We start from the raw sequence: 10551 nt of genomic DNA on the forward strand, positions 1-10551 counted from the left end.
AAGAACAGGGCCCAGGAAGCTGATACATGAGAAAGGGGTGCTGCTCAGCTGGGGCTGGGGTTTCTGGGGAGAAGAAAATGAGGCTTGTTCTACAAGCGTTGGAATAACTGCAAACTGTATTCAACTGCTGTTTCTGGAATGTTCCAACTGTTGCTACCAGGATGAAGAAGCAGGAGTAGGTGACACCAACAGAACAGGAACAAGCAGGAAGCAAACAGGGAGAAGTCTCTTCTTTCTCCAGCCTGCAGTCTCCCCTCTAAGCCCCCGTTGAAAGAACCTGACCAGGTTGCAGGTGGTAAAGCAGAAACGTGGTTTGCAGTCAAGAACAGCAGGGTGGAGGCTTCCCTGGTGGTGCAGTGGTGGGGAATCCTCCTGCCAATACAGGGGACACGGGTTCGAGCCCTGGTCCAGGAAGATCCCACATGCCACGGAGCCACTAAGCCCGTGTTCCACAATTACTGAGCCTGAGCTCCAGAGCCTGCGAGCCACAACTACTGAGCCCGCGTGCCACAACTACTGAAGCCCGTGTGCCTAGAGCCCGTGCTCTGCAACAAGAGAAGCCATCGCAATGAGAAGCCTGTGTACCACAACGAAGAGTAGCCCCCGCTCGCTGCAACTAGAGAAAGCCCGTGCGCAGCAACAAAGACCCAACGCAGCCAAATAGAAATAAATGAAATAAATACATTTATATATATATAAAAAAAGAAGAACAGCAGGGTGGGTTTGGAACTTGGTCAACTGGCAGAGTAGGCCTGAGGGTAAATAAACCTAGACCAGACAGCATGGGGAGTTTTCTCCCCCACCACTGTGAGCCAGGATTGGGCTTCTGCTAGGTGAGTACAGGGCACACAGGGACTGGAGGGTGTGTGCAAGTGAGTGATTGTAACTGGTCAGGACACGACGGGGGGAGCGTGGGTGAAAGTGGTCCAGTCCATGGACTGTAGGTCTGGGCATGAAGACCTTTGCCATTCAACTTTGGTCCGCGGACCGGCAGCACCAGCATCTCCTGGGAGCTTTGAGTAATGCAGAATCTCAGGCCACTGAAACCCATTGAATTGGAATCTGCATTTTTAAGGGATTCCCAGGTGATTCCTGTCTATATGCCAGTTTGGGGAGCGCCGGCAGAAGAATGTTTGGAATTGGGAAGCTAGAAGGGATGAACTGGAAAGCTAGGAGGTGATGATCGGAGTGTGGGCGGCTTGAACTTGAGGTGGTGGAGAGTGTACCTGACTGCAGCAAAGAGGGCTAGCGCAGGGAGACATCCCCCCCATCCCCCCACCCCCGGCACCAGCTTCCAGGCTGGGCGCTTTAGGTAGGAAGAAGCCAAGGGCTCTCGGGCATTAGGACCCCAAATTAGGCCTCACCTCCCCAAGTTAGTGAGTTCGACTCCCATCCCAGTAGCTGGTAATTTACGGTTTATTGAATTTCCTTAATTTTTGTTTTCTTTCTAAGACTTGCAAAAGTAGAGCGAACCCCTTTATTTCTCTTTGGGGTAGTCTAGCATGGCTCCCCGCTCCGACCCGTCGCAGTGGGACAGGCCACCCTGCCTCCCTCCCCCTGCAATCCTCCGGACGGGTGAGAGGACAGGTTTTGCATTCAGGCAAAAGAAATCGCTCCCCGAGCGTACAGTACAGGGCGAGATGGTGGCGACCGTGGGGCGTGGCAGAGCGATTAGTACGGCCTGAGCCCTGCGTGCTCTGCGCGCTGCGGCCTCTTTGCGTCTGCGTAGTTCACCCAACTCCTTTTCTGCCTCCGCTGCGGCGATGGCGCCAGTGGTTAGTATGGCTCCGTGTGAGGCCTCGGCTCTGGGGAGAGGCACGTGGGCCTCGCCGGCCCGGCCCCTGCCTGGCTCGCGGTGCACGGCTCTCTGCAGCATCCTGCCGGGGCCGGGCTAGCGGGCCGGCCGGAGCAGGCTGGGGCGGCCGCCGGGCCCCGCACATTGTGGGCGGAGGAGGCCGCGGCCCGAGGCGTGAGGGGCAGACCCGGGACTCTCGGAGGCCGCGGCTTGGGCTTGGGCCCCTGCCTGCGCGGCCAGCGGGGGGCTGGGAGCCTGAGACTGCAGCCTGGGTCGGTCGGCGGCCCTTGGAGCCCGGCCGGCGTGAGGCAGCCGAGGCCTGGGCCTGGTTACCTGGGCGGAAGGCGGGGAAGGAGGGGACCCGGCGCCCTCGGTGACCAGTGGAAAGGTCCACGGAAGGTGGCGTGGCCGGCCTGTGTTCAGAGGGAGGCCCGGGTTAGAGGAGCCTTTCGCGTCTGCGGAGGAAGTTCGTCTTCGGGGTGCAGCTCTACAGCCCCTTTTAGGGGTCGGGGGAGGGCCCGGTTCCGTTCGCTCTCAGCCAGGCTGGGACTGGGCCCTCGCGCGGCGCCCTCGCGCCACTCCGGCTGCAGATCTGGGAGGAAGTTTTCCTCCCCTCCTCCTTTGCTGGGACGCCCTTGGGAACAGTTTCGGCTCCTCTCCGTTCTTCTGCCTGGTGGGCTTGTAAGGCCCCGGGGCGTGTGTATGCTTTTGGTTTAAAACCACGGTGGGAGGTACGGAGAGCATTGCCGGCAGGTCTTTTATTTGCTGATTGTATATTTCTGGGGCTGGATTTTTGAAGCAGCCCCTTTGATTGTTACTAGGAAGACGTGTTGGGGGGGGGAAAGTCACTTGTTGAAAGCTGAATGTTTGAAAAATTGACCCAGTTAATACAGGTTTTAGGTGGAGTTTTTTGAGACATGAAGAGAGGTAAGACGGATTCTTGGAAAAGTCTATTTAGATTCTGAAAGGCTTTTTCAAGTGCACCTGCGGGTAAGTAGGTTGTCCAAATGCTTTTCTTAACGGTGTTACACTTGTAGACGGAGAAGAATCATAGGAGGTTTTTTCTGAGAGTGAAGAGGCTGGAACCTTGCAGTTAAACTAGTGCTTTGAAAGTGCTAGATGAAATCAGTCAAAAGGCCAGGAATTGTCGCCATTAATGTTATAATTAGAACCTAAGTTTTAGTTTTATCCTTGTCCCAGCTGGGGTTAGACGGGCTGCTAGGATGTGTAGTTCTGGTCGCTGTTCTGAGAAGGTAGATGAGACAGGACGAAGGGAAAACGGCTAAACTGGACCAGGACCCGAGTCTGGAAAGTGAGGACACGAATTTGTTGCAGATTAAAGTTGTTTTGGGCCCGCAAGGCATGTGCATGCCTGTGTCTTAATCCTGGAAGAAAACGAATGAGTATTCCTTTAACTTTGTTTTGGAAATTTTAGGGCAAATAAGAGGAAACGTTCATTTTATTGTAGTTGATAAGCTAACAGACCTTCATGCTCATAGACACTGGCGAGGCTGGAAAGTGTACATGGGTCAGGAGTGCGAGCATGATTTCCCCTTCAAGAGGGCATGACCCCAGGTTTGTAGAGCAGCATCTTGAGTGTGATCCGGCGTCCACTCGTGGCGCCTTTGCAGGGGAACACAGTTGAATGGTTTTTGTATTTGCGTGTCCTTTTACGATTCTAGTAGTTTTGCTTTTGTTGAGTTTTTTTTTTTTTTTTTTGGACTGGTTATGCCTTCATCTCTGTTTTCATTTGTATACTTTTCTTAGAAAAAGCTTGTGGTGAAGGGGGGCAAAAAAAAGAAGCAGGTCCTGAAGTTTACTCTTGACTGTACCCATCCTGTAGAAGATGGAATCATGGATGCGGCCAATTTTGTAAGTTACACCCTTGATGTCACCCTGGGCAGTAGTGAACCCTTTGAGTTGTTGCTGAGAAGACCTCCTGGAGCGTGCTTGCTGGCTGGCCCCGGCTACTCTGCTCTTCTGGCTCTACTGTTTGACCCTGGAGCTTTGTCTAGTTCTGCTTCTCACCCTTGCTTTCCTGTGTAGCCGTTGTGAGGAGTAAAGGAGATGCGCTCTAGCACATCAGTGCCAGAGAACTACCTCATCATCATCTTCTTCAGTTTCCAAAAATGATTTTACTTAAAATTTACTAGGAAACAGGCAAACCTTTGCACTTGAGTGTGTTTTAAGTGTAAGTTGTGGGCCCTGACCCTCAGGGCCAAGGGGGTGCCTGTGACCTGGGCCTGATGCTTGGCTCTGGGGCCTTGGACAGATGGCAGCATCTCCTTGCGTTTTCTCTTTTATTAAGCACCAGAGCTTCAGTGTTTCTGTGAGAATATCCTGTTTGCTGATTTGTAATTGGAGCTTGGTTCTTTTTAGGCCTTGCTCTGTACAGATTTTTTACCCTCATGTTGGCCCCATTCCCCAATATTCCTCTATTTCACATAAGTCTAGAAAAATTAACCTCATTGTCACCTTTTTGACTCTGCAACTTGGTTGTGGCATTTTACTGTTTTCCTCTCCGATAGCCAAGCTTGGGGGAATTCAGGAATATTGTGCAGGACCCTAAATTGACATTTTCTCTTTAGTCTCCAGAAGGTTAACTACTGCAAGATAAACATTACAACAAGAATAATTTTCAAATAAAAAAATTAAAGGTTTGGCTTACAGCCACTACTTACAAAGCGTGGAATTCGGGTAACCTGTAGTTCACTACCCTCTGGTAGATGCCTTTTGTGTCCTGGCCTGTCCTGCAAGAAGTCCTTCACTTGACTCCTTAGTTCCTTCTCCAGCCAATGACTTCTTGCTTTTCTCCGTGGCCTCTTTTGCCTCGTAACTTGTGGCTTCTTCCAGTTTGTGTCTGGGATGTTCCCTTCTCCCTTCCTCCCTCTGTACTCATCTGTGTATGTGACTGTCTTCCTTCTAGACGCCTCCTGAGGATAGAAAACACGAGTCATTTATGAGTCTGAGATGCAAAGGTCAGGATTTCTGACCTAATCACCCCCCCCCCCCCCCCCCCCCGCCAACCTGTCGCCAGTTAACATATTGTGTATTGGAGTTTTTAAATAGAGGACTGTAGGAGTGGGAGCTGAAGGGACTTCGTAGCATTGCAATAGCAAGAAAACCAAAAAAGAGTCCTCCTTTCTGGTCAGAGACTCCTGAAACCCATGGAAGTGAATGACCAGCCCAGGCTTCCATGGGGATTTGCCCAGAGTTCATCTCTGGGCTCCTAGGCCACTGTCCCTTCTGCTGTTCGGTGATGGTGCACGTGGCCCCTCAGCAGATCTGTAATTGTTTTGGTCACTGTATGTTTTTGTTCCTTCTGCTGGATTGAAGACCTATTTTCTCTTATCACACAGAGGACAATGCTTTATATGTCTTAGGTCCAGAAGTTGCTTATCACTTTGGTTGCCTGTATCTTGTAAGTTTGGGCCTGGGTTTCCTGACTACTCTCTCCCGACACCCAGGAGTCAGAGCCTTGCATGGTGTAGAGGCACATTGAGTATATGTGTGGAAGTAGTCATGTATGTTCATGCTAGGATGTTTTCAGTTACATATGTAAACAGTTGAATACCATCTTCTAATTGCTGTTCCTAGATTTCAGATCTTTGGCCAAAGATTTTCTTTTTTTTTTTTAAGATTGAACATTTAATGAACTATATTTGCTTAGAGTTAGGAGTATAAAGAAAATGAGATGGGTGAACTGGTCAATTTGATGATTTCTACAGGAGCAGTTTCTTCAGGAAAGAATCAAAGTGAATGGAAAAGCTGGGAATCTCGGAGGAGGTGTTGTAACAATCGAAAGAAGCAAAAGCAAGATCACTGTAACTTCCGAGGTGCCTTTTTCCAAAAGGTATGGGAAAGAGATGAGCGTTTCTTGCCTGCATCCTAGCACTGAGATTCCCACCCCCACCTTGGCCAGGGATGTTACTCCACCTTGAGTAATCTGCTCTGTGGTTACTTCTGTTAACCTCTGGAGCAGTGTCCAGTGTAGGGGGTGGTGGATGAATGGATGAATGTTATGGTAGTTAAAAGTATTCAACTCTTAGTAGATTTTTACAGTTTTGTTTTTCACAGGCTGAAGTATTTCAAGCAGTAAAGATGCTCGGACTTGCTTAGACTGTGTTCTTAAAAGTGAAGATATTGCTTCCTTTGCCTCTAGATGACGTTGAAGAGCTTTCATTTTTAAGTTTATGGTTCCCCCCCGCCCCAAATGCTCCTGTAATTAGATGAGGGATCTGAAATCTCAGTTTAGACTGAAGCCACTCTGTTAATTCCTGTGGGCCAATTTTTTTAAGTTGGAGACAGCAGTTCACTTGCCCTGCTATATGTTTATGTCTTTTGTTTTGAGAATGAGGTTAAAAACACGTTACAAGTCACTACGGAATTGGACGTGTTTATACCTAGCTCCTAGCCCAGAACCTGGCGTATAATTCTTAGGAGCGTTTAATCAAACTGAATCAAACAGTAGGAAGTTTGAAGTGTTAGGACAAGTTGGTTATAGTTAAGCCTTTGCTTTTATTTTTATTTATTTAAAGAATAGGGTTTAATTAATTAATCAGTATTTACTGGCCGTGCTGTGCGGCTTGCGGGATCTTAGTTCCCCGGCCAGTGCTTGAACCAGCACCTTCGGCAGTGAAAGCGCCGAGTCCTAACCACTGGACCGCCAGGGAAGTCCTCTTTGCTTCCATTTTTAACTGAAACAGTCAAGAGATGACTTTAAAGCTAAGTGAACTACTCCTGTTCTGCCTGACTGCGTTATTTCATTTGTGCAGAAGGCAGTTTGATAGAGTGAGAGATGGGGCAACTGGAGGGCCTCCAGGGTGTGCTTAGCACCCACCCCACTGGGCTTCTGCAGAGCTCTCAGGGAAGCGCTTTTAACCTAGCTTCCCCCAACATTCTATTAGGAAAACACTCAAACCACCTAAACTTTTGAATTAACCACGTCACCTGAATACAATATAGTAGAAATAGTAAATGGAAAAAAAAGAATACTTTTTAGATGAAACTAACAAACTGATTTATTTTTATGTAGGGAAAAGTGGGTAGAATTGAACTGAGATCTTCACATCTTTGTGAAGATTGCTTTGTTGGCGTAAGTAAGACAGTTGAACAGTGTTCATTTCTTGGAGGTGTTGAGTTTGTTGGTTTGTTAATATTTGGGTCCTGGCTAAAGTGCCACAGTTTGCCTGTGCATCTCATTTAGTCCTTGTACCAGTCTGAAGAGATGCTAAGTATCATGAGTCCTGTTTTACAGAGGGCGAATCTGAGGTCTGGAAAGGTTAATTAGCCCAGTGGTGGGTTTGCTGGGCGCTCTATTCCTCTTTATGGCTTTGGGAAGATGCCAGAATAGATAAACCTCAGGGCCTCATAAGCAGACAGCTGAGAGATGAAACAGGATTGCAGGCTGCTTTTGAGCACAAGAGGCATCGCTGCCTTGAGGTGAACAGAGTTTGCTGACAGCGCTGTGCAGGGTTGGCTGCTGAGCTCGCTCAGGCCAAGGCAGCCGCTGGGCGGATGGACTAGAGAGGCCAAGTGCTCTCACTGCAGAGTCGCGGTCAGGACGTTTGCCGGGGCGGGGGGCATTGGGAGATGAGCGTCACGCAGCAGGAGTGAGCATGTGTGTGTGTGTGAGTGAGTGTGAGTGACACGGCCCTCAGCCCCGGTCCTAGTAACCCAGCAACCTCAATGGCAGGTTTCAGTCAGTGAGGTGAAGTACTTGGAGCTCATTGGAAATCCAGCGGTTTCTCAATAAAAGGTACTTAGATTGTGTGCTTAATTGCCAAATTACTACCTTGATCTCTTTCCCTAGTGGTCGCTAAAAACCATTTTATAGGTGAGGGCTATTGCTTCATGGACAGCAGTCCCATCTTAATCTGTTCTCATTTTTATGTCCAGGTTAGATGAAATGTGATTGATGTTTATTCTCGTTAGAGCATTGGCTGGCTATAATATTTGCCTGTCTTTGCCATTTTTGAACCATGGGAAAACACCTTGAATTGTTATGACTTTGAATGCAGGGGTTTCATAAAAGTTACAGTGTTTCAGAATTTAAGAAGGCCTTGTATCTGGTGCAGTTCTGAAGTGTTCTTTCTCTGCAGGTATTTGAAATATCTCACCAAAAAATATTTGAAGAAGAATAATCTCCGTGATTGGTTACGCGTAGTTGCTAACAGCAAAGAAAGTTACGAATTACGTTACTTCCAGATTAATCAAGATGAAGAAGAGGAGGAAGATGAGGATTGAAACTCAGTTATCTGGAGTATTTTGTATGAATTCTTAAATAAAATTTAGGAAACAAAATGGTGGCTTCCCTTGTATCTCTGCAGTGTGGATTGAACAGAAAATTGGAAATCATAGTAAAAGGGCTTCACTTGGGCTGCCACTCACTTCCTTGTAATTAAACTTTTTTTCTGCTTGAAAATTTCGATTCTTTTGGTAGAAATACCAAAATGTGTAAGTCTCCTTCAAGGGAACTGACTACTGTTTGTCATTGAACAGGTGGATGAGGGCGTGGAGATGTGAGTTCAGTTAGTTACTATTTTACACAAAAAGGGGTGGGTCAGTTTCATCTGGTACTTTTCTCAAAGATTGAGGAATACAAATGTGGGAACTCCTGATTCACTGAAAGCAGATCCAGTGACTTGTTTCTGAGGTTCTTTTTTTGGGAAAGTGGCAGTGTCGGTAAAATGCAGGCTTCTGGGGCATTTGTCTTCCTTTTCTGATTACAAATTACTCTTGATGGACAGTTATTACTATGTATGTTAATCCTTTTTTCTTCCTGTAGAAATAAAATGTCCTTTTGCTTCGCATATTCTACTACACCTCTGGAAAGGGTCTGGAGAGCGACTGTAAAAGTCACAGGTGTTCAATTAAGGAAAGGTCTACAAAATACGAATTTGTACATAAGCATTGTTTCTACAAGTCCTTGCACCAAACTGTCACTTTGAACCCCACCAGGGGGAGCTGGAGATGAGGAATAGTGGAGCTTCCAAAGGTGGGTGTTGGTGAGGTTGCCTGGGGTCAGGCTCAGAATCCCAGAGTTCTGGAGTCTTACCCTGGGGGCAGGTGTGGAAGAGAGGGGCCTGGGAGACAGCTCAGGCTGAAGAGAAGTCTTGAGATGCCCAGGGAGTAGTCCCTTTCACACCATTTAGGCCACGGCTGGGTTTAAAAGTCATTCTACAAACACGTTAAGCAGGGCCAAACTGAAAGGGCTTCCCACGATATTGGGGGTTCTGCTGTACGTGTACAGGCTAGAGCTCTGTGAAAGGTCATTCATGAGATCATAAGGATGTGATTGTTGCTGACAATATCAAGAGTGACTTTGAGAAGAGATCCTGATGCCTTATGGTGCCCTCTAAAATTTAAATTTTACAGGAATGTCTGCATTGTTTTAAGGTTACGTTGTATCAAATTCATGTCTTTAAAGAGCTTGCCTAGGGTGCCTTTCCACACCTGAAATTCTTGTGATCTTGCTAGTTGCATAGCTGGAAATTAAAATGTTTTGAGTCATACCTTGGCTCCAATTTAACATTTGGTGCTCCTTGGGTTGAATTTAACATGTTGAGGCTTTGTAATTTCATTTGTGGTAAAGGCGCTAGCATTTTCTATTTCTATGCAAATTTCTTGAAGCAGAATTGTTTGCATGTTTCTGTGCCCTAGAGAAGGCATTGTTTCTTTCAAATTTAACTGAGGCATCAGTTGCTCTTTGGTGCTGTCCATTACCATGATTATTAACTTTGTTAGCAAGTTTGTGACTTGGGTTTGCAAATTTTACTTGTTTGTTGCATTGATGTTCCCTTGTAGTAATTCTTAGATTGGTTGTAAAAAAATTAGCCCTGGGCTGAAATTAGCATATAAGTTTTTTTTTTTTAAACTATTCCCAGAATCTAAAACTTGTAATAAAATTGAAACTTTTTGGTTTTTCTATGCCTTTTGAACTCTTGTATTTTGACTTTTGATCACATTTTATATTAAAGTGGCTAACGCATGGCTACTATTATTGTACAAGGCTTTTTTTTTTTTTAAAGGATTGGCATGTTAATCTGTTTAGCAACAATAAATTGGTTGTTTGTCCTCACTGATGAATTGCTGTACCAACAATGACCTTGGACTTCATTAAGTTTGAGAAGAACATGTGTCTTTTATTCCCACTTTCTTCACCCTAGTTATGCCGTGGTGCCTCAGGTTCTGGAGTTGACTTTATAACCGAACTCTCCATGTAGAATTTCTTCAGACCCAGAGCCGGAGAATAACTTGGCAAACACATGACTTTCTGATGGATACGTGATGTGAACTTGAATTACACGGCACCCATTATCCCAGCTGTGCCCGAGCCACAGTTCAGACCCATTTCACCTGCCTGATCAAGGCACAGGAAGAGACTGGGTCTTGGAGCGTTTCAAGCTGAGATTTAAGTGCATAAAGGTAGTGAAATAGGAACTTGGTGCAGCCTTGCTCTCAGCTGACTCCAGATCCAGCACGGCTTCACCCTTAGCTGGGTGAACACTATCTCTCATCTGAGGTTTAATTTTGTTGCTTTCCTTTCAAAAGCCCCTGCTACCCCTTTCTGTGGCTTTTTCCGTGGTGAAGGTGTGCTTTTCTGAGTAGTGTCATCCTCCTAGCATTTTGGGACGAGCCACGTGGTGAAATAGACCAGTGCTGGCTGGTAAGTGGTGCCCAGCACAGAGGTGTTCGGAAACGGTGGTGTCACAGATGGGGGAAAGTGGGAGAGTTGGATCACATCAAATACATTT

The 10551-nt window shown here is 46.8% G+C and overlaps 1 protein-coding gene across 1 annotated transcript; it reads left to right on the forward strand.

Annotated features, from left to right (window-relative positions):
* The first annotated feature begins 1748 nt into the window (after positions 1-1748).
* Positions 1749-8098, forward strand: RPL22 (ribosomal protein L22). Its single transcript, XM_082833463.1, has 4 exons — positions 1749-1775; positions 3563-3667; positions 5524-5648; positions 7897-8098. The coding sequence occupies exons 1-4, from the start codon at positions 1764-1766 to the stop codon at positions 8039-8041; spliced, it is 387 nt and encodes a 128-aa protein (XP_082689589.1). The 5' UTR covers positions 1749-1763; the 3' UTR covers positions 8042-8098.
* The last annotated feature ends 2453 nt before the right edge of the window (positions 8099-10551 follow it).

The sequence above is a fragment of the Leucopleurus acutus genome (genome assembly GCF_964270905.1).
Source record: "Leucopleurus acutus genome assembly, chromosome: 2".
Taxonomy (NCBI): Eukaryota; Metazoa; Chordata; class Mammalia; order Artiodactyla; family Delphinidae; genus Leucopleurus; species Leucopleurus acutus.